This window comes from Oxyura jamaicensis, chromosome 21 (genome assembly GCF_011077185.1).
Source record: "Oxyura jamaicensis isolate SHBP4307 breed ruddy duck chromosome 21, BPBGC_Ojam_1.0, whole genome shotgun sequence".
Taxonomy (NCBI): domain Eukaryota; kingdom Metazoa; phylum Chordata; class Aves; order Anseriformes; family Anatidae; genus Oxyura; species Oxyura jamaicensis.
The window spans coordinates 6,062,659-6,089,861 of NC_048913.1; the positions used below are offsets into that span (position 1 = coordinate 6,062,659).

At 39.3% G+C, this 27,203-nt stretch overlaps 1 protein-coding gene across 8 annotated transcripts in view; it reads left to right on the plus strand.

Moving 5' to 3' along the window:
• PRDM2 (PR/SET domain 2) overlaps positions 1 to 27,203 on the plus strand; it is a 69,640-nt gene that overhangs the window by 28,589 nt on the left and 13,848 nt on the right. For 5 of the 8 annotated variants that reach the window (XR_004755682.1, XM_035344562.1, XM_035344560.1 and 2 more), the window contains 2 exons: positions 18,276 to 18,383; positions 18,717 to 23,091. Coding sequence is in view for 7 of the 8 variants with exons in the window: in XM_035344562.1 (XP_035200453.1) it covers positions 18,276 to 18,383; positions 18,717 to 23,091 (4,483 nt within the window). In the remaining variant the exon portion in view is untranslated. Of the gene's footprint in view, positions 1 to 14,791; positions 14,851 to 18,275; positions 18,384 to 18,716; positions 23,092 to 23,205; positions 26,260 to 27,203 lie in introns of those variants that run through there. The other 3 variants (XM_035344559.1, XM_035344558.1, XM_035344563.1) reach the window with 3 other exon arrangements.

A 27,203-nucleotide genomic window follows, 5' to 3' on the forward strand; every position in this document is an offset into this window, starting at 1 on the left:
TTATTCTTGTATCATTAAGCAGAAAGACCAAATTCTTAGTATTGAGTTGCTTTGAATTGTTATGATTAAAGCTTCATTATCCGTGTTGTATAAGATGAGTCAATTCTCAGTATGTGCTTTGTTTATCCTATAATACATACATCTTCTGAAACTTTATAATTCTATTTTTAGGAGATTCCAGTGGATTATTTTTTACCCCCCTTCTTCTCAGTTATTTTAGTATTTGCAGTAATGTCAAATGTTTGCAACTCGCACCGATTTGCTTTTAAACCATAATATATTCTGCTGAATTGATAGCTGTGGCTGCAGATAAAATTCCAAAATGGTTTCCATTGATGATGCTCCTTTTGCAGATTCGAGGGCTGAGGTTTTATGGGAAAATAAAGGAAGTGGTGATGAGCTATGAATTCAGCAAGATTAGAAAGGTTTTTGTTGTTTTTATATTGGTTTTGATTTTTTTGAAATAATACTAACTATAGTGTAAAAATGAGGGGAGGGGAATGTGATTTTACTTCTTGCATGTGAAAAAATTGGGAATTTGCATGACTATGTTGTACTTCCTCCCAATTTTAACAACATTTTGGGCAAGTAGCTTCCCAGGAGAGTGAGATTTGAACTTATTAGCTAGATCAATCAATTCCCTTTTTTTTATGAAATTAATTTTGGTCTGTTACAGATTGTACTCATACACTTTCAGAGGAGAAAATAGAACAAAATAAGAACTGCCAAGTTTAAACAACTGTGAATGTGTCCTGTAGAAACACATTTTCCAGAAAAGGAAGCTGACAGTTTAGTACCTTACAAACGACTAGACAAGACCTTATTTGAGAAGTACATTATAATTTAGTTTTTCAAAATACACAGCTCTTTAATAACTACGCTTTGTTCAGTAAAAGAAGTATACTTTGGGGTTTTTAATGCATTTTTTAGGCCTTGTCCTTGAACACTAAGAGAGCTAATACTTGACAAACGGTCTTGTTGCTGCAACTGATTTAATGACCTCTGATATATCAGAAAAAGTGGTAATTACACAGCTATTAAAACTTTGCCCAGTGAACTGATGCTTACACCATTGTAAACTTCTCACGTTGCAGTAGGATTTCTCTTGATTTCTGAATAAATCCTTCCCTGATCCCAGTTCAGGCCGTCTTACCATAAGAGGCAAGCCTTACCGAATTTGTCAAGTCGGGATGGCATTTCAGAATCAGCAGCTGACCCACTCTGGGACAGACACAAGATACAGATGGAAATATCACATTCTGCTTGACCTTGATCCGACCTCTGTTTGCAAGTGATTACTGACACTGGTCCATAATCTCCTTCCGAGCATGTTTAGGATGGCACCTGGCATTCTCCTCTCTATCCCGGTCTCCACTAACACGTTTGCAGAAGGTGGGATCTTGGTTATGCCTTGGTTGTGTTTGTCAAAACTCCCCTGCTCTTTAGTTGCACGACTTCTTTGCCAGTTTTGATTGTGTCATCTGCCTTCAAAAAGCATTTTGAAGTATTCCATCTTCCAGGTGTTAATGTGAATAGTTACCGTTTGAGGGTTTGAAGGCTTTCATACCTGAAGTAAATCTTTGGTTTTTCTTTTAACATGCAAACCACTTTTGTTAATTAAGGAAAAGTGACAGTACTTACTAACTTATTTTTCTGCAGTGAGTGATTGCTGCGGTGATGAGGGTGTTTGAGATTGGGAAAGAAATTCAGTAGGATAAAGGGGGGGGAACAAACACAAACCTGGTTTGCATCTAAGACTTACTGGAGCTAACCCCTGTTATCTTTGACACGATTACTAAATGGTTAAGAGCCAGCAGCTGCCTGTGCCTAAGGAGATTGTCTTGGTCAACAACTAGCAGAAAAATAATTAACACACTTTTTTGCTTTTGTATTTTTTGAAATTTCATGTATTTGTTAAGCTTTCTAACCATTATTGTCTACTTCTCCCAGGTTTTAGTCAATACAGGGTTTATCTAAGTATATAGGGTATATATAAGTATATATAGGGTATAATATAGGGTATTATCTAATATCGGGCTATAATCTAAGGTGCTGAGTAGGCTCCAAAGCGTGATCAAGCAATGCTAAGGTAATCTGGACAGTTTCAGTCACGGATTAAGTGGCAGATCAAATGTGTGGTCTCAGAGGAAGAAAGATACTGGCATTACACGGGATAAAATGGTGCTCTACTACATGCTTGTGTATAATACTTCTTAAACTTTGTTTTTCAGAGGGGAGAAGAGGCCAGTGTTTTACTTCGGCGCTTATTTATGCCCCCGTAGTAGTGCTTCTGTGCTGTGCTGCTCAGCCATGTTTGTGTCTTAGCAGCGTTCCTCGTAGCACTCTTATCTAGGCAACAAACCCCAGTGGCATAATTTGTGCCGTTGTCTGGGGTGAATGCTGTGAGTGCCTCTTTCATACCTTCTCCCTGCAAAGTCAGGCTGTCATGAGAGGAGGAAAAAGTCTGTAACTTCACTTGACCGAAAGCATGCTGCGTGAGGCAGTTTGAATGGGAGCCTGTCGTGAAACCAAGTGGCCTCTTGGAAAACCCAGTTGTGTGTCCTCTTAAAATACAGTCCGCTATTGTAGTAGGACAAAACACCTGAATCAGGATCTTGGGTAGCCCCATTGACTATCCGTGGGTAGTACAGTTTTAAAGTCCCAAACTGTTGCTAATAAATATATTAAAACTTCGCTACCATAAATATCTGTACTGCTGTGTTTTTTATCAGGCCTGAATGCCAAGTGCAACTTCAGGCTTTTGCTTCAGAGACTTTAAATCAATGCTGCCATACTGAAAGTTCCAGTGGATTCACTTTTTATCTGTAAGTGTGGCTATGGCTGAAACGGGGTCAAATTGCAGCTGCACAAAAGTGAAACGTGAAGGTGCAGTAAGCAGGTTAAATTCTGTGCATAGCCAAAATTCTTGCAGTTTTTTCTGTTAATGCTTTCACAGGCATTTTCTCTTAGTTCCAATTAATCACCTGCACTTGAATTGCCTAACTACACATCCTGGTCACAATAGGCAGGCCTTGGATTGCCATCTGGATGGCATCACAAATGGAAACCGTGGCCCAGTGGTGCTGTGGCGATCTCTTTTTAATTTGTTAGAAGAATTTCTTAGCTAGAGCTCTTCATGGAATAAAAGAGCTTGTGAGAAAATGGTTGAGTGTTAACTGGAATGTGGCTTACAGAAGGTGGTCAAGTTCTGAAAGTTGTACGTTGATAGCAAGGCATTTCCTCGATGGGGTGACTTTCTTACCAAACCTTATTTCCGATAGATGGAATGAAAAAATGGGGAACTCAAGGCTTCAAAACTTCCTAGTTAACGACTGGGAAGAGACAAGGGAGGAAGGAGAAGGTCGGAAAGAAGGTCTGGAACAAAACTTTAGAATGAAGTTTACTTTGATTTTTCCAAGTTTAGACCAGTTAACGAGAAGAATTCTATAACTCCAGTTAAAATTTGCCTTTGGCATGTCAAGGGAGCTGTATCTCTGATTGCAGCTTCTATCTGGTGAACATCTAATATATTTGAGGTCTTCTAACCAGTGGAGATTTTCTCTTATCTCCCATAAAATGGGGCTTTTTGAAGAGGAGACTTAAATTACTTTAAGTTTCCTTCTTTACTTCTACAGCAACGCCCCCAGTTTCTGTGAAAGCTGTTGCTCTGAGCCTTCCCGAGCAGCAGAGTGAGGTTGGTATGATTCATTCCAGCTTTGCTCCTGCCTACAGGTTTAAGAATAGGAGAAGATTAGACTTCGTTTCAGCGGTAAAAATAAATTATTGGTGTGTATATGAAAATAATTTTTAAAAAATCAACATTAAAATGCATTTATTGACTCCCTTAAAAACTCCATATTTCAAAGTTTAAGCTTTTGAAAGAATTAAGGCTTAGCATATTCAGATAATAGTTCCTAAGTTGTTGTTTTTTAAAAAAAAAAATCAGAGTTTTTGTTTTAGTCAGATCGTAGCATATTTATATGAACGTTGGGCAACTCGTTTATTTGTGTTGTGCTGTAATTGTAAGGTTAGGGATGGCTGCAAGGTTTGTTTCTTCTTCAGAAGGCTCACACTGTTGCGTATATGCTCCCTTTAAAACTTTCTGAATGTGCAGCTGCTAATGGAAATCCACAGGTGTTGTCAGCGTGGGGCCGTCGCTGTTACCGGTATCAGGGCACGTGCTGGTGCTAAAAGCTGGATTTGACACCCCAGTTTTCATGCTGCTGGGGATACCCGGTTCTGTCCGCTCAGACATCAGAGTGGCTGTGCCGCTAGGAAAGCAAAATTCCATGTACTAAGAGGAACTTTGTAAAGGGCCAGACGGTGGTTGGGAATGCAGGGAAAGGACTCGGTGCTGATAGTACCAGATCTTCATTCTAGCAAGTCATGCAAGCATCCTGCACGCTGTCTTACTTCATCCCTGTGTGGTTTTGTCAAACAAAAACCTTATTTAACAACATCCTTTATGGTTGTAACAGGTCAGTATGTTTCTAGCTACCAAATTATTTCTGATTGGGCATATCTCTAACAACAAAAACGTGATTTGGTTATTCAAATCAGATTCCAAACTGATCTGTGTTTTTCTTCTTTTCCTCAGTTCAACCAATCTTCTGTATGCTATTTTTTCCCCCAAATTAAATGATGAAACACATCTAGATCCCAATTGCAGCATTTCTTAGTAAACTTGCTAGTGTTCTCTTTACTTAAATAACCTACAGTGGGAAAAAAAATAAGGCGTCAGATCCTTATTCCAATGGTAATCAATGTTTTTTTTTTTTTTTTTTTTCTATTGACCAGAATGAGCTTTGAAACTGGGGGTGGCCTGGAAGAAAAGAAGCTTAGTGTTCCATTGCTATTATTTGTTGTTTTTTTTTTTTTTTTAGGAAACCACTTCTTTAATTACCTTGAAAATCAGTTACGTTATTAAATTGCTATTAAAATACTACTTCCCTTGCACAAATAGTTAGATTTTCCAACGCTTTCTTAAAATACTCTTTTCTGAATCATAGAACTGTTGAACTGTTTCTGTGGAGAAGATGCGGAGAAAAATTGGTGACTGCTGTTTTAGGAAAGAACTTCGGGTTGAACAGATTTAGAGGCTGTGTTCAAGTACAGGAAGTGGATGAATTCCTGCAGAATAGGAGAATAGACGCTGTTTTCCAGAAACAAGTGGTTTTCTTCTTTGTTCTCTTAAGTGCCTTACATTGTGTGCGTTTTGGAACTGTCCCGTTGCTTGTGAGAGCTGGCTTTGGTTGTTCTCTTACAGTGAGTTCCTGCCTTGCCCGTGGCAGTGTTTGGGTTTGCTGTCTCACTTAAACCGATGGGACTTTATTCGTGTGAACAAGCCTTTCTTGACTTCCTTTGCATTGTCTCATGTGAAGTCAAGGCTTTATTTACTCTTTCACTTCATTTGTTGCCTTACAACTGGAATCTTTGGTTTTTAGGGGAGATACAAGCTCCTCAATGACTGACTTTCAGTGTATTCTGACTTACCTTCAGCTTGTCCTTTTTGAATCGTGTCCTCGTTTAGTGAAGGCTCGAAGTTCTTATTATGGGAACCTTCACTACCTCTTAATCATTTTTACTGCTTTTTTCTTTATTTTTATGCTTCATCTTTTTTAAACTGTTCAAGCAATACTACTAATATGGATTCTGTATCATTAATAGTACTAAACTTTAGTGCTTGTGTTTTTTTTTAATTACAATTCACCATTATTTTGCATTGGCCATATATTTTACTTGAATTTTACTTGAACCTCTTTCTCTGAGGACATACCTACAGATGCCCTGCATAATTTGTTGTGAAGTGGCAAGGAGGCTCGTTTCGCATAACTCCAAGTATGTCCATACAAAGTTTTGATAACTGGTTTATTTGTGGGAAGAGATGTGACTCCAGTTGTACGTGTGTGTGGCTGAGACCTGGCTTCTTTAAGCATGATAACTCCTTTCTTTGTAAGGCAATTTGTGTTTGTAAAGTCTCTGTGAAAATTCTAATATTGCTGTTATAAAAGTACAAAATAGCAAAATTATCTTCTGTTCCACTTACTCAATGCATTTTTCAGAAGTACAAAAAAGAAACAGTTATTGTCAGACCAGAGCGTACTTAATTTTTTTAGTCTGTCAAACCTTCAAATTTATTTTGTCGTTCTTGCCAAGAGCCTTACGTAGATGGACAGGAATGACTTTGTGGGGAGGAATTCTCACTGGCCTCTCCTCGCTGTGTGAAGTTCCTCAATGAAATATAGCAGTCTTTAAGTTTTTGCTTGGTTTTAACAGTTACCGAAATAAAGCTTACGGATGATTCAACTCTTCTAGCTAAGAAAGCAGGTATTGTCTGAACATCAGATGTTCACTAGTATATACTTACTGTGTTTGAGCTTCTTCCCCTGGACTAAGCAAGTGTGTTATTTATTTGTATCACCAGCGTATGTTTGTTGCTTAGCGTGAAACCTTCAGAAAGATGTAAGAGCTTACTGGGTTTGCTGTTGAGAGTTAATTTTGTTGTCTCACTTTCTGTCGGAGTTCTACAAGAGCATTTAGGACTATGATTAATAGTCAGAACTTCAAAGAGGCAGTACTATTAATGTGGTGGTTGGCATAAAGTTACTCTAGTGAGACTATTACAATAGTTGAAAATCTATCTTCTTGATTATTATTACTGCAAAATGATGTGGAAATGGGTTGTCGGGTATACATCTATGCTACCTTGCACTGAACGATAGCCACGCTCGTTACTTGCTAGAATCTAGCTAAATCTGAACCTGGCTTTATTTGGCAGTCCGTAAGAAAATTCTGTTGCTAAATGGGAAAGGCCAAGTGTTGCTGAAAGTGCCTTGATTCATGTAAATCATGGTAGATTTTTCTCTCCTATTGTCACTGGTCAAAGCCAGGTACAGTGCAAGGTACAGTGCAAACTTCCTCTTACTGTTGCCAGTAAGATCAAACACTCTGCTGGGTAGTAAGCTCTGGTGTAAAGCAGCTCAGCAGCAGTGACAGCTGGGCTCTGTAGCACAAAGGTTGTATCAGAATCTTAAAATACCCACCTTTGCCTTCGAGTCATACTCCTAAAAGGAAACGTACGGTACGGGTGCCAAACGTTAGAATTGTCTTGGGCTTTTACCAAGGAGTAGTCACACTAAGTTTCAGCTGGTTGAGTAAAAAATTGACTTCCTGCGGTGTTCTATTTCAAGTGACAAGAGCCCAGAGTTTCCGATCTTATGGACCCTTGTCAGGGATTGCAAAAGCAAAGTGGACTTTGTGCTGGAACTTCATGTGTCGCTACCAAATCCTTAACTGTTCAGTGTCAGCCTCAGGTCTCTCCGCTCTTTTTTTCTGGTTTCTTGAGTGAAAATGTCCAAGTTACTTTTCATTGAGGCTTTATGTTTGCATTCTACTTCAGTTTTCATTTTATTCTATGAAAAAATGTGTGGAAATCTTCTGCATTTTTCATGTCTAGTTTCATTAAAAGAAGTTAATCTTGAATGTAGCGGTTAACTGAGCAGAAGACAAATACACTTGTCCTCTGACTGGGGCTTGTTTTCACATCATTTGAGAAGTGGAAGAAGTTGCTGTTCCCTGTAGTGACCTTTATGAGCCTATTGACCTTTCTTCAATTCATAAATTAGGCAGAATCCAGTTTGCTGTTGTCTGATTTGGGGCAAACTGTACAAACTGAGCACCAGGTGTTGTCCTGTCGCATCGTGCTCTACAACTCCAAAAGCACAAGTTGGGAACTGGAGCACTGCAGCTAGAGCTCCTCTGGAGATACAGGTCAGTAAATCCTCTGTTCTCAGAGAAGACTGCAAAGCATTTCTCTAGGAAAAAAAAACGGGCTGCAGCTGAACTGGGTGAAGCACCTCGGTTCACAGAAAAAGCTAAGCAAATCCTTCCTAACTTCTCAACAGATGTAAACGATTCAGAGACTTGGTTGAACATTATTTTAATGAATTTCCATAACGTTTATCCTTGTCCGTAGTCTGCTTTTACATATTAGAAAGGACCTGTAGTGATGATCTGCCATATGACCTTGGATTGCCACTCTGAAGCCGGAAGGAGATGAGACTTTCCAAATTTAACAGATGCAGGGAAGCAGTTTTCTTGCCCGCAAATGCGTCCTGACAGTAGCTGCCCATGAGCAGTTAAAGATGTTCCTTGTCAGGCTGGAGGCCCAATTCATAAAATGCTATCATGTTTTTAATGAGGGCTAATGGACACAAACTGCGTACTTACTGTACCAGGTAGCTGGTAATGCCATTTTTTGTCATCTCTACTTAATTTATCAGTAATGTTTTTTCCTACCTCGTGTAAATGAAGGCACGTTGTTGGGCATCAGTAGTTTTCATTTCAGTTACGTGGTAATGTTCTTATATAGTGCCTGAGCAAAAAGCTCAGGCCCATTAAGTGCTATGCTTCCAGGAAGGAATAGCCTCTAAAATTGTTACAGACCAAGGATATTTATTGTTTAGGGCAAGCTTGCATTGCACGCCAGGACTGATAGCTTGGTGCTTCAGAGGTAAGAGAAAGCAATAAGGGAGTGTGAGCGCTATGGAAAATACTGTGGAATAAGTTTTCCAGGTTAAGTTTCTCTTTAGAAATTCAAGATATAACTTTATTGCAGACCTACTTGATTGCTGCTGATAACAGCAACAAAAAGCAAAAGTGTCTGCTGTATGTGTTGGAGTTTTTTCTTCCTCTTCAAGTTACGCCTTCATGTTGTATTGAAGAAGAAAATGAGAAAGCACAAAGAAAGAAAACTGGAAATATATGGCTAAGAGGGGGATGAAGTACTTTGTAAAAGAGAGAGGGCTGATTTTACTGAACTCTTCACTACTTCGGAGGCAAACATCTGACTAAAGACACACATGGTGAACAGAGGGCTTTCCTTTAGTAAAAAAAAAAAAGAGTAACATGACAGATTTCAGTGAAAGTAAATAAAAATGTTGTAAATAAAACCTTTTAGCAATTCTAAGGGAGTTAATTTTATACATGGGAGACTTAATCTGGTGGCAGCAGCAGTGTCGGCGCCCTACATCTGTGAGAGGCTTTGCTCTTCTTTCCTCGGCGTTGGAGACTCCTGTTACAGTAATCCCCGTGCCCCAGCGGGCACAAAGGCCGTCCTGTTTCCTGGGAATCGTAGCCCTCGTACAGCTGCGTTCAAGTGAAGCCATAGCCCATGTTTGGACACAAACGTTTGGACAAACTCCTGTGCATTTTTGGCCTTAGAGGCGATTGCAGCTTTTCTCTGACCTTTCAAGAATTCTGTTCGGGGTGGTGGAGCAAAAAACGCTCTCTGCAGCAGATCACCGCCTTCATTTGTGGTGTGTGAGGGGCGTTAGCTTTGTGGGTCTGCCTGTGGGCTCAGCAGCCCTGTGGTTTTTAAAAAGTGACTTACTAGTGTGATTATTACTGCGTTTGAACATCCTTGGTTTGTCAAACAGCAGAATAAAATGGCAGAGAAAGTCCTAAGTAGTTACCTCTAAAGACAACCTAGCCTAAAAAAAACCAACCAAACAAAAATACCATTAACCTGACCTCCTCAAAAGTTAACGAAGAAAGTAGTACAACGACGGATCTGTGGGCTGGTTATTACAGGTACAGACTGATCTAATAGTGTTTGGTTAACCTTTTTGGTACAACTAATTGTGTGAGCTCTTGCATTTCTATTATCTTGCAAAGGCTGCTGTCGAAATGCGTGTTACGTCCTAATCATCTGCATGTGGCTTTGTTGCAGGGTCAGACAAATGTTTCCTGGAGAGCTGTAGTGAGTGTGGGAGGACCATCTTCTGGCTTAAAGGAAAAGCTCATGTTCATGAAAGTGGAGGTTTACAGTTTGAATAGTTCTCTGTTTTTAAATGAAAATCAAGATACTGTTTGTAACTGAATGGTCCACAAAAAAAATGGCTAAATAGAGAGAACACCGGTTACTTTTGGAAACTGGTAAGGGTTCTGTGTGCCAGCTGTCATTTTTATTACTTCTTTACGCTTTAATACTTAACATTAGCTAAGTGAAAGCTAATGGAATACAACCACAGAGAAGAACGTTCGTTGTGTTCTCTGTAACAGGTTGGCTGTGTCAGTGGTGGCTGCGTAGAGGAACTTGCTCGGACTGGTGGGAGGCTGTGTTATTAGGGAGGGGAGGAGGTAGGAGTGCACAACTATGAGGAGCGACTGAGAAATTGTAGAGCAGCTCTGACACCGCATATTTGTGTTCTCTGTCTGCTGGTTTAGTTTTATAAATGTCGGCATTGAGGTAGAAATAACATCTTTGTCTACTAAGAAAAAAGCTGTAGGTTTAATTATTTACACTTAATTGTTTCAGCACAGCTCGTGTGGGTTAAACTTGCGTAGAATTAAACCCTGTGGATGTTTGTTTGTCCTGCTTTATAGTCACTAGATGACATTCTGTAGTATTTAAGTCATTATGGATGAGTAAGTCTTAGCTGGTAAACTTAATACTTCCTATGATTTATACCCAGGTTAGTCAGTGAAGGCATAGCACGTTAAGGATTTCAGTGAGGTGGCATGCTATGCAAACATGTACGTATTACTTCTTGCTCCTCTTTCTATTACAGGGGTAATGGTACACGATTCGATTCACGAAATGTGAAGTATGTGAGGAAGACTGTAGGCAATTCCTGTTTCAATTTCTGTGGAGTGGTATAATAATACCGTACGTTTGAGATGGACTTTCTCCTCGTAGGACTCTGCAGACTAAATGCATTTATCTACTTACCTGAGTGTTGTGAATAGCTTCAGCTAAGCTTTTCTGAGTTTATGAAGAATTTTATGTAGTGACAACATTGCCTCCTTGCTTCTTTTAAGTCATTTTGTGTCTTTTATGTTGACGTGGTATACTTACTGTGCTAACATTTGTCTGCTACTGATGATTATAATTGAGGAAGTTTGTGGTGAGATACAGTAACTTGATCTTAAGTGTTAATTAATCTTAATGATCTTAAGTGTTCGTTAACATGAAGACGTGGCCAAGCATTTGCTGAAATTGGTGTTTTAAATAGCCCCAGCTCAGAATTTTCTTAAGCTTTCCATGGCAACAAGTTTATCCATTAAGCGAATGTGCTAGTGGCCTTTGTGAATGCATTGTTCCATTTCTTTTCTGCAAAGTGGATATTTAGTGCATGGTACAAACATTTTAATACAGAAATACAGTTACATGCACAAGCATCTGTATTCAGCTATATCGAAATATCTTCCCAAGGTGATAGTGTTATGGTAATACTATCTAGTTGGATGATGCAGTGATTAAAATGCTCCTCTGTGTGCATGTGAAGTGATGGTTTATGCGTAGTAATATGTTAATTTCATAGGACAAGGTCATTTTGTTAATGATGGTGGTGGTTTCAGTGAGGCAGCTTGTTTGTAGCAGTTACTGTAAGTTTTGTCTTCCATGCTTGTGCTGTCGCTCTCCCACTGCTACCTCCTAAACTCGTATGTGTGTTTTCAAGGAAGATGAGATGCAACTTGTGGTGGGAAAAAAGCATGGAAGAACCCTTGCTTCCTGACCGTGCTTTTATTCTTGATGCAAAGCATCCATTTATTGCTGCTGTTTGTGGTCTTCAGACTGGTCGTTGAGTTCCAAATTAGAGCAAAAATGACTAAAACAATGGGGCATGCAGTTTGTCTTCAGAGCCCTTGTTTCTATACCTTCTGCTTTTGAAAGCCAGCTGAGCTCCTTCCTGGAGACCCTCAGCATCCTTTGGGGGAGCCTGTTGCTGCACAGACCTCTGCGTGCCCCACTTGCCTCTCCTCCCAGCCTGTACCGAAGGGATGTGAAGAGCTGAATGAAGCCGAGTGTTTCTGTGAGTTGTCAACCCCCAGCATTGCATTGCAGGGAGATCACAGGCAGTCGGAGCACAGTGCCCTGCTGAGTCTTTGTCCTGCAAGCAGTGGCAGGTTGTGCTGGGCACGAGGCTGAGCATCTGCTTCTGTAGTACAGGCCTGGGGCTGCAGGGATAGACCTTCTTTAAGATTTTTCCAAATATTTTCTGTATATATAGTTCTGTGTGTTATCCCTCTTCTGAAATAATCGGATATGTTAGGTTTGGGCAGACTGACAACACAGAAGTAAGGTCTTGGAGCTCTCCATTCTCTTGATTCTCAGGGGTCAGAAGTTAAAATTGCACCTTGCGATGGTAATTTTTATGCAGTGAAATAGACATCAGCTGTTTCACAGGGTTTCATTTGTTTAACAGTACGTAAAATAATGTCCACACAAACTAGTCTGATAATTTTATAATGGTATTGCCAAGAAAAGCCCACTAATTATTAATAATAAATCAAGAAAAATGGGGTCATTGTGACATCTAAATGTGACTTTTTTGCATATTTTCATAGATACTTGCCAGCACTGTTGCAATAGGCTTCTTAATGGTACTGTCTGCGTAGCCATTCAGAATGAATTGATGTCCACTTCAGGTGCTTCTGTTTCAGAAATTAAGCTGTGCCTTTTATGTCTTGAGTCTCTCCCTTAGAATTGCTTGGATATGAACAAAAATGTGCTGCTTTTGCATCCTTCTGACTTTTTTTTAAATACTCGATTTTAGAAAGATTTGGTATTGTTAATGGAAAACCCAGTTGATATTGTGAGACTTTAGTCTGTATTTTTGACTCAAGAGGTGGGTACCTTCCTGCCTAGGGTATGAATTTTGTTAGGGGATGCTGAAATGGATTTTATGTGTGCGTGCACCAAAGCAGCAGGATGCGTCTCTATAGCCAAACCAGAAAATGCTCCTGGTATAGCACATCTTACCATAAAAAATGAAAATACTTTTTTCTGTTATGACTCATACTAATTCAGTACAGCAAGAATCTACCACCAAAGCTGCTGTATGGCAGCGTTTGAATATCGGAGCCGTGGGACTTGGGAGGTGTCTGTCGGCCTCTGCATTCTCTTGGCTTCTGTAGTAATTGCTCTTGCCCCAGTGCAAGAGCATTTTCCCCAAAGCTTGCTGGTGGCTCCCTGTTTTGTGTCATTTCAAGTTGGAAGCTTTTGAGTTCGGAAGATGTTCTCTCTGCAGGCAGTTCGGTGCGTGTTCAGAAGCTCTCTTCAGAGCTGTTCAGCTACACTTGCTCTAGTCAGGTTTCAAAAAGGAACTGTGGTTTATTGTTGTGTTAACAGTAATGGCACATGAGAGAGAATGGAAGTTAATGTCATAACATCTAAGTAACCTGACCTTAATAAAGCAGAAGTGTTGAGGTTCTTTCTTTCAAGGTTGACATCTTTTCTTTTCCTGGCCTAATACTGCCTTGCTCTGTAACTGATCCCTGCTATTTTCCCTTTCTCTTCTTCTTACTCCAAGAGTTCAAATGACTTAGTGGAATAACCTCACCTGGACCAAGTTATTTAGAACTTCAGACACCAATTCAGAAATGGTTTGGTTACTGTATGTTACGAGATGGTCAAATAAATGCATGTGTGCCATTTTCTGCTGTCATTTTGAATATGACTTTTGTGTGTGTAAAAGACATTCATTTTTGCTAGCCTGTCTTCCAGAACAAACAACTAGTCAGATTTTACAGATGCCTGGGAGTTGAAGTAATTCCCCTTGAAAAGCATGACATGTCTGTCTCCCAGCATTCTGGATATAGGAATAGAGGAATTCTGGTGCGCCACTTTCCCCAATTAAAAATCAAGTTGCATCAGCATCTTGGAAGTCATTAATCAGAATAACGCGGAAGTGGTTACACAGCTGTGGTTTCTGCTGAATTTTCTGTAAGGACTGTTAAGCTTGTGTGTATGCTTCATCTTTATTTCATGTTCTCCAATGCCAGAATACTTGATACTTTAAATAGGAGGAAAAAAATCAAAAGTTGATTTACAGAATAGCAGTAACTACCGAATGAGACGGGTGCAAGCTGTCGCTAATCTGAACCAGTCCCCAAAGGATTAGCTAGCACATTTATGCTGGTATATTGGAATTCACATCATGAAACTGTGTGGCAATCGCTGCCAGCGTGACACGTGCAAATTTGTCGCCTTTCATATTTCTTGTAAGTGATCAAAAACTGTGTTGGTGATCAGATGCAAGATTCCCCTTCCTTTTTTATGGTGTTAGCTGTGAACGTGTTTGGTGCCGCACTTAAAGCTTATTAAAGATAATAGCATCTTGTACAGTTTGGCAATACTTAATGATAGGATGCAGCTCCATGTATATGGAAAGACAGTGTTTAATTTTTCCCTCCTGGCATCTGAGCGTGCTTATTCTGTCTGAGCAGCAGTCGCTCGGTTGTTGTACAGTCCCGTTTGTATTTTGGTGAACAGCAAAAATACAAGCGCAGGTGCTGTGGGTTGTTTTGAGATGTCTTGGTCTGATCAATTAGAATTATGGGCAAATGAAGATTACTGCTCTTCTTTAAATTGCTGTCCTCTGAACTCCCCTGAGATAAGGAGCACCACGTGATTGGTATAGGCCCGTTATCTGGACGGAGGCAGTAGCATGAGATCTCCTGTGCCTGTTCCAGTGTTCAAACTAGACGTTGTGCGGGTGCTGTAAGGGTGTAAAGGCAGGTAATGCTCTTGGTGACCTGGGGAGAAGGAACCATATTTAAAAACTAAGTGGCAAGACAAATTCCTGCATTCTTCTTTTGATCTTTGTCACTGTAGGCAGGTAGCTGTTTTTCCATCTGTTTCTTTCATTCAGTTTCCTTTGCATCTTTCTTTTGCAATTCTTGTAATGCACATACACGTATATTAAGTTCTGCCCTTCATTTATTCTTTTGTCATTGTTTCCATTTCACTTTCCCTGTGTTTCATTCCTGTATCTTTCTTGTTTAGACCAAGTGGAGGATCCAGCTGGCAGTAGCAGCCATGTAGGACCCTTCAGGAACCTGATGGTAAGTGCACGTGTGTACTTATGCTCAGGCTTCCACCAGGTTCTGTGCCCCTCCTGCAGGCTTCTTTTAGTTATTGACATCTGAAGCTGTAAGAAAATTGTGGGACAGACCTTGGGTACTTCCTTCCCTTTGTATTATCAGAGTTGCAGATAGTGTTTTTCATTGGGACTATGCAGGAAGGGAATGGTACAAATCTTTCAGGTTCACGTGAATTTAAAAAGCACTTTGAGAACTCATGATGGAAAGCCTGTCAAAAGCTAGCTGGTCTTCAAAAATTCCTGAGCTCTAGAGAGGTGAAAGCTGGGAGAGTATACCAAGGAAGCATCACTTTGCTGTTCCTCTGTTCTTAAATGCCCTTCCTGAGCATCTGCAATGGATTATTGTTAGGTTCAGGACCATGAGATGGATGCGTCTTGGACAGTCTTTGCCATGCTTCAGTATAGTGGACATCTTTTTTTAGTCTTTATAAAGAAAACTGCAACCTAAAAATGAACCAGCAAAAGCTGCTAAAAGGAAAATATCAAAAATCACTTGGTATCCCTCTGTGTCAAACTGAACTGGCACATCTAAAATTACACATGTATGCAAGCAGTTTAGCTTGCTATTCTGAGTAAGGGCAAGGAGGTGCTAGATAAAACTTCTCAAATGCGTTTATGCTTAAAGGGCAGTAACTTCCAAAATTTCCGATGTATTGGTGAGCAGGTTGCTTACTTTTTTTTCCTTAAGAGCGTGTCAAGAGTGTGTCACCTAAATAACTCAATTTGGTTACAAATCGTGCTAGCGACGTCCCAGATTATCATTGGATTTGAAGTGCATAAATTTTATATTCTGTAGATGGACAGCACTTTGGAAAACCCGTGTTTGCCTTAGTGCTTGAGTGATTTTTGTTGTTGCTTTTACATATCTTACTTGAAAGAGCTCACTTCATTTCTAACCTTGCTGTGAGAAGGAAGCGGGTCTCGGTTTGAATGCTTAGAGTAACCTATCATTACGCTGAAATTCAGTGCTGCTGTAGAATTAAATGTAGAATTGCCCAGTGACTTCATCCGCGAAGTATCATCCAGTGCTGCACCACCTTGTAGAACTTTGTGTCTAACTGTGGCCAAGTTTGGCATAGGTGAGTCTTTTCCTTCTTGTTTCCATCCTCACCTATGCAGGTGAGAGATGCATCTAGAGTTCTGTCAGTGAAGTCAAAATTACTGATGTTAATCTTCAGCTGATAAGCGGTCTGCAAAAAAAAGTTCTTAGAGGGTTCTAACAACTAAATCCATGTTCTGCTGCGTGGCTCCTAAGGTGTATTGCGATGCAATTTTGACTCCCTAGGAATGTGCTGAATCTTCATACTTAGATCTTTTACCTAGCAATAGAATATTTGTTGGTTTGTGTTACTGTACAGTTCAAGAGCAGGGCTGGATGGCTTGGCAGATATTTCTGGAAACTTATTTGAAATTCTTACTTAGATCTTGGTACTAGTTATTGCAAACAGGAAGGGTGCTGGTAGTGCTGAAGTCTGTCAAACTGGACTTTCAGTAACCTGTCAGAGAAAGACCGTGCTTAAACTCCTTGTGCCTCTGTGAACACTATTGACAACTCAGAAGAGTTTGGTATTGAAGCCTTTTGCTGTATTGCCAGGTAAACCAGAGTTTGCTCACTGCCCGTGGTTTTAACACAGACTGTTAGGATATTTGAGGATATTATAGGATAATTGCTCGTCCAGTTCAGGAAGAGTGCATGTTTTTTTCCAAAGATGACAAAGGTGCCTTCTTTGTGACCATACTGTCAGTTTCTCAGACTGGAAACTTTTAAATTGGATAAAGGGAGGGAAAAGGAAGGATAATTACATGTATGAAGCTGAAAAACCCTGTGGAATTTGGGGAGCAGCTGTGAAACCTGATCTCCTTGAGAGGAAATACAGGTAATTATTTGGATGGTGTGGAATGTTCAAATAAAAGCAAGCATTTTAAAGTTGACCTGTCTTCAATCTGTTCTATATGAGAGGGTGCATACTGCAAAAATTTGAGTTTGAATAGAGAGGAACGTTTTTTTTAAAGGTATTTCACATCATAGGCCAAGAACTTGAAAAATATTTCAAGGAAAAAAAGGAGGGACTTATTGACAGGATTATGAGTTAGAAGAATGTGCTTTTAAATAAGAGACGGATTTAGGGCTATGATTCACACTTCTAACTAGAGAAGAAGGGTCGGTGTGTTAGAGTAGTGGTTTGTGCGTTAGAGGGAGCAAAGGAGAAATTTGGATTGCAGCTTCTGGAGAATTCTCGTTCCTAAGAGGTGGGTGTGGAAGTGTGAAGTTTCAGATGAGTGGTGTTTCAACTATGTGGTTATATGTAAAATAAGTTCTGCGTGGAGAAATAAGGTTGCAATGAATTGAGTTAGAATATCTTAAAGTTTCTTTTGTTATTAACAATCCTTGCCATCAGTTCCAAATGTTACAGGACTGCATCTTTAGGAGCCAGGGCAAAAAAGTAGCATTATAACTTTGGTGCATTGGTTATTGAAGTTTTGAATGCCTTTACATCTTTCATCACTGATTAGGTCTTTGTGTAATATACCATTTTGCCCTAATCTTTGTTGTGTTCATTATCTAGTGCAATTCTTAGGTGCTGCTTAATTTTGCTAACAGAAAGTGTTAGCAAACCTGTTTGTGTCAGTGGATATGATGATACACCTTTATAGTTTACTGTTACCCAGTTCCGTCTAATTTGGTTTTGCTGCTTTTCCATGTTGGTCAACATGATACTGCTTTTAGTCTTCCCATGGTGTTTAAACTTCATTGATTTATTATAACCACAGCATTGTTCAGAATGGTCACGCTAATATAGAAGTCTCTTTGAGCTCCTGCATGATAAGGTTTTCCAATTAACACTAGGGATTAGTATTACCTGAAGAAATTTCACATTTTTCCATAGACTTGTATGAAGTACAGTATTTTAACTGATTTGAAGGTAGTGAATAGCTGTGATGTGGGCTGGCTAACTCTGTGGACAATACATTTCCGTTAGAGTCTTTTTGCTTTGTAAGGGAGCAAAGTATTTCAGTCCTAGCTTTTTTTTGAAACTCATGATTATCTGTACTTCTAATTTCTTCTAGGCCCTAAAGACTTACTGCTTTGTCAATATATATTCACAGAGCAGACATCAAAATTAAATGTATTGATTGATGTGTCATTTCTTGTAAGTTACCTTTTCTTGCATTCTTTGTTCTATGCTTTGGCCTTTACACTCTCTACCTGTAAGAGGCGCTATTCTCTGACTTGAGTCCTTCCTTACCGATCTGTCATTTGTATTTCTGAGAAAGTGTTTCTACAGAAGTATGTTATATTCCAAAGCTGGGTGTCTTATTTTTCCACTCAGATATGAAAAATAAAGATTGCTGAACAGAAATAATAAATGTTGTTTTTCTTCCCAGGAAAGAAAAAGACTCAGGAAGGTAAAAACAAGGGAAAGAAGGCAACAGATACGAAGCAGAAAAAGGCTGACTTGGATTCTTCTGCAGATATGAGGGATTCTAAAGAGGGTGAGAGTTCTTATGAGTTTTCATATATTTATACATATAAAGTGCCTATCACTGTATTGATAAATGCTCTTTGGAACCGTTCTGATGGCAGGGGTAAGAACAGGAGTTGGCCTATTAGTACCTCAGCACTTCTGTTTCCAACCAATTTAAAAAAAAAAAAGCCACAAGACTGTTTGGGACTGTATCACAGCAGTGAGAAATAGAGAGGTATTGTGTGGATCATAAAGTGTTGACTATCTTGTGTTAGAGGACAAGGTAGAAGAAAGGTGCAGAATACTTCAAAATATTTAGTAAAAGTGGCTTGTGCTTTTCTTTTCCTACTTTGTGTATCAGGTCATAAAGAAGAAGATGAAAAGCCTTCTGTTTCTGCTGTACTGTCTCTGGAACAAACAGCTGTAATTCAGGAAATGGTAAACCAAGATGTACTTCCAAAGCTGATAATCCCCAGTCCTACCAGTGAACCACAAATGGTGACTGAAGACAAACAAGGAGAAGCAATAAACTGTGGATCAGATGATTTAGATGATGATGAAGAGGAGGAGGAGGATGAGGATGAGGAGGAAGATGAAGAGGAGATAGAAGATACCAATATGCTTAAGGAAAATGCTGAAATGCCTTTGATATGTGAAGAAAAGTTAGATTCTATGGAAGAGCAAAAGAGTACATCAGAGGAATCTCCAGAAAGCTCTCCAAAGAAACTTGTTGTGAAAATTCCAAAAGCAAGAGGTGAATCAAATGGGGATGTTCAGGAAACGTTCATGTTTCCCTGTCAGCATTGTGAGAGGAAGTTTACAACAAAGCAAGGACTTGAACGCCACATGCACATTCATATATCTACTGTTAACCATGCTTTCAAGTGTCGGTATTGTGGGAAAGCCTTTGGTACTCAGATTAACAGACGAAGACATGAACGGCGCCACGAGGCAGGGCCGAAAAGGAAACCGTTCTTAACCCTAACATCATCGCAACACTTAGATAATGTTGCTGATAACCAAGTAATTGTGGACGACGGTCTTAAAGATGACTTGAACGTTTCCAGTCTTGTGCAAGAGACTGTAGTCTTGGATTCTGAGAAAGCCTCCCAAGAAATGTCAAACTCCACTTTTGCTGAGGAAAACAAGGAGCCCAAAGAATTGCATCCATGCAAATATTGCAAAAAGGTTTTTGGAACTCACACCAACATGCGGAGGCATCAACGTAGAGTTCATGAGCGTCACCTTATTCCCAAAGGTGTCAGAAGAAAAGGATTCTATCCTGAAGAGCCACCACTTCAAACTGAGCAGACCCCACCAGTCCAGAGTGTATATATAGCGAGTACAGAAATAGAAGAGGAAGGTGAAGTAGATGATGTCTATATTATGGATATTTCCAGCAATATCTCTGAAAACTTAAATTATTACATTGATGGTAAAATTCAGTCCAACAGCAGTACTAGCAATTGTGATGTGATTCAGATGGAGTCCAACTCTGCAGACTTGTATGGACTAAATTGTATAATCAGTCCAGTCACAGTGGAAATTTCCTCGAATTTAAAGGTTACACAAACGCATGTGAATGAACCTCCTAAAGAGCCCTCTAGCAGCGGGAGCAATGAATCCAAAAAGAGGAGAACTGCCAGCCCTCCTCTTGTACCAAAAATAAAAACCGAAACAGACCCAGAGCCTATAACTCCTACTAGTTCTTTAAATCTTCCTCTTAGCATTTCAACAGAGAGCTTGCCTTTTCATAAAGAAAAAAGCGTGTATTTGTCATCAAAATTAAAACAGCTTCTTCAGACACAGGACAATAAGAAGGTAACTCCGTCAAGTGAAATCCCTAAACTAGGACCTTCTGTTACATCATCACCTATTTTGCCTCCAGTATCCAGTAGATTTAAAAGAAGGACCAGCTCTCCTCCTAGTTCTCCACAACATAGTCCAGTACTTCGAGACTTTGTCAAGTCAGGTGAGGGAAAAACTGTGTGGAATGATAATCTTCGAAGCTCAAAAATGCCAAAGTTAGAAAGCCACAGCAACTCACCTGCTTGGAGCTTGACTGGAAGGGAAGAAAGAGAGACTATGAGCCCTCTTTGCTTTGAAGACTATAAACTATCAAAAGACTGGACAGCAGCTCCAACTTTTGGCAATGTCTGCAACCAGCAGCCACTGGATTTGTCCAGTGGCGTAAAGCAACGGTCTGATGTCAAAAATAAGAATCAAGTTCCTTGGGAATCTGTATTAGATTTAAGCGTGCATAAGAAGCCTTGCAGTGATGCTGAAATTAGGGAATATAAAGAAAACTCCATACAGCCAACCTGTAGCGGTGTTAAAAAGAAGAAGCCAACTACTTGCATGTTACAGAAGGTTCTGCTGAACGAGTATAATGGAATGGATGCGGCCTCAGACAGCGCACCCAGTGTGAACAGAAGCCCGAGCCCAAGCAAATCTCTGGAGTCTCAACCAGAACCTGACACGGACCCCAGTCTATCTGCATCGTCTTCTGTTGACACTCAGCCCCTTAGTTCCTCTGTTTCCCCCGTGCCACAGACATCTGCTGTACCTTCCATGTGCCAGTTGCCACCTTTGTTAACACCCACCAATCCTCCTTCTCCAGCACCCTGCCCACCTGTGTTAACAGTTGCTACGTCGCCTCCTCCCCTTCTTCCAACGATGCCATTATCAATTCCAGATGTCTCTGCCAGTGCCACTAACACTTCTTCTTGTCCCTCACCACTTTCTAACACTACTACCCAGTCCCCTTTACCTGTTCTTTCACCTACTGTTTCTCCTTCTCCATCCCCTGTTCCTTCCGTTGAACCTCTTATTTCTGCTGCTTCACCCGGTCCTCCTACTCTCTCTTCCTCTTCTTCATCCTCTTCGTCCTCCTCCTTCTCCTCCTCTTCCTCTTCATCATCTCCATCTCCTCCTCCTCTTTCAGTAGTTTCTTCTGTTGTTTCCTCTGCTGATAATCTTGAAAATACTCTTCCAATAATAAAACAGGAAGAAACTGAAAATGAGCAGAAAGCAAGAGAAGACCCTCATACTTCAGGTGAATCAGGAGTAGTGCAGGAAACATTCAATAAAAGCTTTGTGTGCAATGTCTGTGAATCACCTTTTCTTTCTATTAAAGACCTAACTAAACATTTATCTGTTCATGCTGAAGAGTGGCCCTTCAAATGTGAATTCTGTGTACAGCTTTTTAGGGATAAAACAGACTTGTCAGAACATCGCTTTCTGCTTCATGGAGTGGGAAATATCTTTGTTTGCTCGGTCTGTAAAAAGGAATTTGCTTTTTTGTGCAATTTGCAGCAGCATCAGCGAGATCTCCATCCAGACAAAGAGTGCACGCATCATGAGTTTGAAAGTGGGACTTTGAGACCCCAGAATTTTACTGACCCCAGTAAGGTCAACATAGAGCACATGCAGAACCTGTCGGAAGACTCTTTAGAACTTTCTAAAGAGGAAGATGACGAAGATCTAAATGATTCCTCTGAAGAACTTTATACTACTATAAAAATAATGGCTTCTGGGGTAAAATCTAAAGATCCAGATGTTCGCATGGGCCTCAATCAACACTACCCAAGCTTTAAACCACCTCCATTTCAGTATCACCATCGTAATCCTATGGGTATCGGAGTTACTGCAACAAACTTCACTACCCACAATATTCCACAGACTTTTACTACTGCCATCCGATGCACAAAATGTGGGAAAAGCGTTGATAACATGCCTGAGTTACACAAACACATACTGGCTTGTGCATCTGCGAGTGATAAAAAGAGATACACACCTAAAAAAAATCCAGTACCGCTGAAACAGACAGTGCAGCCTAAGAATGGTATGGTTGTTATAGCTGGCCCTGGAAAGAATGCTTTCAGACGAATGGGTCAGCCTAAAAGACTGAATTTCAATGTTGAGATTAGCAAAATGTCCTCAAATAAACTAAAAATAAGTGCATTGAAAAAGAAAAACCAGCTTGTCCAGAAAGCTATTCTGCAAAAAAAGAAATCTGCCCAGCAGAAGGCAGACTTGAAAAATAATCCATCCGAGTCAGACTCCCATATCTGCCCCTACTGTAATCGAGAGTTTACTTATATTGGAAGTTTGAACAAACACGCATCATATAGCTGTCCCAAGAAACCCATCTCCCCATCCTCTAAAAAAAATTCATCAAAAAAAAGTGCAAGCTCTTCGTTACCTGCAAGCAATGAAAAAGGCAGCAACCAGCGTAGGCGAACAGCAGATGCCGAGATCAAAATGCAAGGTATGCAGCCTCACTTGGGCAAGACAAGAGCACGAACCTCAGGACCTGCTCAAATCCAGCTGCCCTCTGCGTCCTTCAAATCAAAACAAAATGTTAAATTTGTACCTTCCATGCGATCTAAAAAGCCAAATTCATCTTCATCGCTGAGGAACTCTAGTCCTGTACGAGTGTCCAAAATGACTCATGTTGACGGGAAAAAAACTAAAGTGGTAGCTAAGAACAGTTCCTCTGGAATCTCAAGCAAAGCGACCCGGAAATTGCACGTCAGAATACAAAGGAATAATAAAGCTGTTTTGTCCAGTAAGTCTGCTGTGGCGAGTAAGAAAAAGGCAGACAGATTCTCTGTAAAATCTAGAGAGAGGATCGGAGGACCTATTACACGAAGCTTACAGCAGGCGGCAAACGCAGAGGCAGCAGAAAACAAAAGAGATGAAAGCAGTACAAAGCAAGAATTAAAAGATTTCAGGTAAGCTTTTAATTTGAAGTTCAGACAAAACAGGAACACGGTGCTTGCTGTTTTGCTGATTTTCTTGGTTTGTTTTTTTTTTTTTTTTTGAGTTTCTCATATTTAAAGCAAAAGAAGATTGCATTTCCTAAACCATGGTTAGCAGCTCAGTCATGCTGAGGTATGATGTACATACTTGGTGCATTTTGTCACATTGTCATGAAATAATGCATAATTTGTATAGAGAATGTTTAATTATAAATGGAATTGAAAACGCTGGGAAAAAATCTCACCACCTGAGTGCAAATAAACCTAAACTCGTTAAAGTTATTGGAGGCAATGACCATGTATTTGCTATCCAGCATACGGTGGCCTAAAATCGTTCTAGATTTGGTTTATGGTGGTTCATTAAGCTAAAAATCATGACGGCATTTTTACCCTTTCATTAAAATAATTTGGAATGTTGGTTTTTAATAAAAAGTATTCTCTGCATATCATATATTAAAAAAAAATACTTCAAAAATTGTATGTGCATACTAATTGAGTCAGATCTCTAAATACGTAATATAAGGGAAATAGATGTGTAAGAAAAGTTACATGAATGTGTAAATTTTTGTTAAAAGTATCATGCTCTTATGTTTCAGTATAAAAAAGATATTACTAAAGCTCTATTTCATTTTCAGAAGAAGCATTTTAATCACAAGAAAGGATAATACTTAAATAAAAAAAAATAAAAGCTTAATCCACGTGCCTGAGTCCCATTTAAAGTCTTCATGTAGTCTTCTAAGTAGTCAGTAGTATATTTTGCAAACTCTTTGAAATTTCTGTTAGCAGGCTCCTGCCCTGCTATTCTTGAAATAGGTGTCTGATTTGCTGGGTGACTTCCACAAAAAGTGGTAATTAAGGGTTCTTTTATTTTTGCTAATTGCAGTCTCTGCTGTGATTAACGCCAGGTTTATGGCTAAAGGTAGGATTTTTAACCAAAGCAATTGATAGTGGAGAGGGGGGTGGAAGTGGCAGCCTCTTTCACAAGTGTCCACGAGTGGAATTTGTCAGGAAGCGTCAAAATCCAAACTATTCGCAGCTTGTGTGTCTTACGGTGAAGACCTTACCTGATAATTTTGAGGAAATACTTCCTATAAAGTCAATCTACAACGTAACAGAATTATTTCAAAGAAGGGAATTTGACTTAGTTAATATCCAAGGTAGGACACGGTGAAGGAAAAAAAAATTCTTCCTGGAATTTGGAGACTAACGGTATTGAATATTCCCTTAAAGTACAGGAACCATTGAGCAGGCCTGTTCTCTTGGGCCATGATCATCTTCATGTTACTTAATTCTGCTCAGCTCCTTCCTTAGCATTACGCATGAAGCTGTCTTTTACATGATGCCAGAGCAGATCAGTGGAATTTGAGGCCAGACTGACACATCTTTCCATGCAAACTGATCATCTGACCTTTAAGCAAAATAATCAAGTGCTTGGAAATCTCTGCATATGGGAACTGTTTAATAGCATTCAGGGTAAATAATGATTTACCTAGGGGTAACATTTCCTTGACTGTCTCAAATACTGTTAGTTTACTTGGGCAGCTTGCAGTCTTTAATGGTTTAACAAATATTTATGCTAGAAGAATTCTTCCTTTTGTTTCTGAAATAATGCTCATCAATCTGGATCGCCTCATGACCTCATCACCTTTATTTTTTCTATATCAAGTACAAAGAGTTTTTTTAATCTTCATACACTATTTAATGTCAGCATAAGCTTCAATTCTACTCTGTGTAGACATTGATTATTTTTTTTTAATATTTGCCCCCAGGAAATCTAAATTCTTCGCATTCATTCAGGGTTGTTGTTTCATGTAGTAATTGTCTCCCAGTTTGTTTTTCACCTTTCCGTTTTTCTGTGTAAACATACTCCATTCACAAATAATTTGTGTTGTCATTTATCTTCAGTTTTTGTTTTTTATTTTCTAGGAATCTCCTGTAAAACAAAGCAAAACAAAACAAAAAAACCCTTAATGACATGGTAGAGCTGTTGCATGCTCAACTTAGGATAAGCACTACGGCAATGGATGTGAAGTCCACCAAGCTTGCGAAACCAGCTGAAGCTGACTCACAATCATAAATTGCCTGCAGGCTTCTTGCTAATACTCGGTGTCAGGCATAGACTTATTTTGTGCCTGACACTCAGGCTGGGCTTCACGATGATTCAGATAAGAGAAGGGTACTATTAAAAACAAAATGGAACCAAAACACCACCACCACCACACCAAAAATAATAAAAAACAACACACACACACCAAAAACAAAATAAAATCAAAAGAAAGTGGGATTAAACTAAACCAAATCTTCATCCCTTGAATGCTTAGATCCTCGTTCTGTCTGTACCTTCACAAATGGTATAGACAGTCACTTGTAAACTTGGCAAAGCAGAGATTCCCTGTTTTATCAGTAATTCAGTGCAGATTCAGGGACAACAAATGTTGCTGCATTCTGAGCATTTCTGTCATGTAGACAGTCTGCTAAAACCTTTCTTCTAAACAGTAGAGAGGAGCCTAGTGTGATGAATTTCCTTTTCTTCCCACCTTCTCCCCACTTTCTGAGTGTTTTAGATGACCAGCATATAATGGGAAAAAAGCCTGATTTGGATGTTCTGTGAGTTTTCCAAATTCCTATTTATACTTGCAGATGAAACTTTATATAGCAATGAAATACCGATACCAGTTTCTAAATATTATATATAATGAATGCAGTGTATCTTTTTATTGATAAAAAGGCTAGACCAGGGCTACATACCTGTATATTTTGAAAGTTAAATATATAATTACTCTAAAAGGTCTTACACCTCTATCTAATAACTTAAAACAACAAATTGGTCTGTTGTTCTTAAGCATCTTTTTATGGAAATACCATTTCTCGTGTTTATATAGCTTTCAAGATTAATGACTGAGTTGATGGAAAATGACTAGTTTCATTATACAGCCACCCCTTTTATTTTTTGTTCTTGACTTAAAAAGTAATCTACCTCTTAAAATTTGTAGTTTAATACTTGTTTGGTGAATTTGTGCCACTTTAACTTTCACTTTCACTATCATTCCCATTTTGTTACATTTCTGTTATGGGGACTTTATGTTGAAATATTGTATAAAGCATTTGTAGCAAGTTTAAAAAATAAAATATTTAAAATTATTTAAATTGTTTTGGACACTTCAATTGTACTATATGTGATTTACATTTTACATTAATTTCATTTTGTTTTCATTTGGGGTTGTTAATCTCGGAGCGTGTTCCTGTATTAAAGTTTGCTGTTAGTTATATTGTTTTTTTTTTTTTTCTTTTTTTTTTTTTTGGAGAGTGCTATAAAGAGTATTCTAATGAAAACATTAAAAATTACAATTTGACATACAAGTGGGGTCGTCATTGCTTTTGAACGTTGTAGCCTTGCTGAAGATAACTGTAAGTGCAGGTAAGCAACTGAAGAGAGAGATTTCTCCTCCAGCTCCTACATCATGTAAGTTGCAGATGTGGCAAAGAGTCTCTGTGGTGTTGCAAGCAAGCACTTAATGCCCAGCTAGATGGAACTATCATGACACATTTTATATAACTGTAACCAATAAAGTAAACTTTTTAAAAACTTGTGGGAAACTGTGTGTTGTATGGAAACCAGATGTACCAGGAAAAATGAGACTCTGTACATCTAGAAGGAATTAAGTATGCTTGCATCCTTTGGCTTTCTGTGCCCAGCTCACTAAAACAAATTTATACAAATCTGACACATCTCAGTTAATTCTTCATTTTCTTTACTGTGGATGTAGTTAATTTAAAAGTTTAATTAACGTTGCACACATCATTTAATCTTTTTCTGTTTTTATATGCTTAGGGAGCTAGCTTAGTCAAAAAAACACAAAGAATTTGGCTCTGAGAATTTGAGAATGTTGCATTCCAACACCAAGAGGAATTACAGCATGTGGCGTCCTCCTGCAGCGGGGCCAGAAGCATCCGTGTCCATGTAGGTGTGGCAGTTGGATGGAATATTGTAACGTCGCTGAGACTTAGCTGTATTACAGGAACCCTTTTCTTTCTAGTAGTAAGTTTATTCAAATGAATACTTCTGTTTTAGCAAGGTTCTTTGG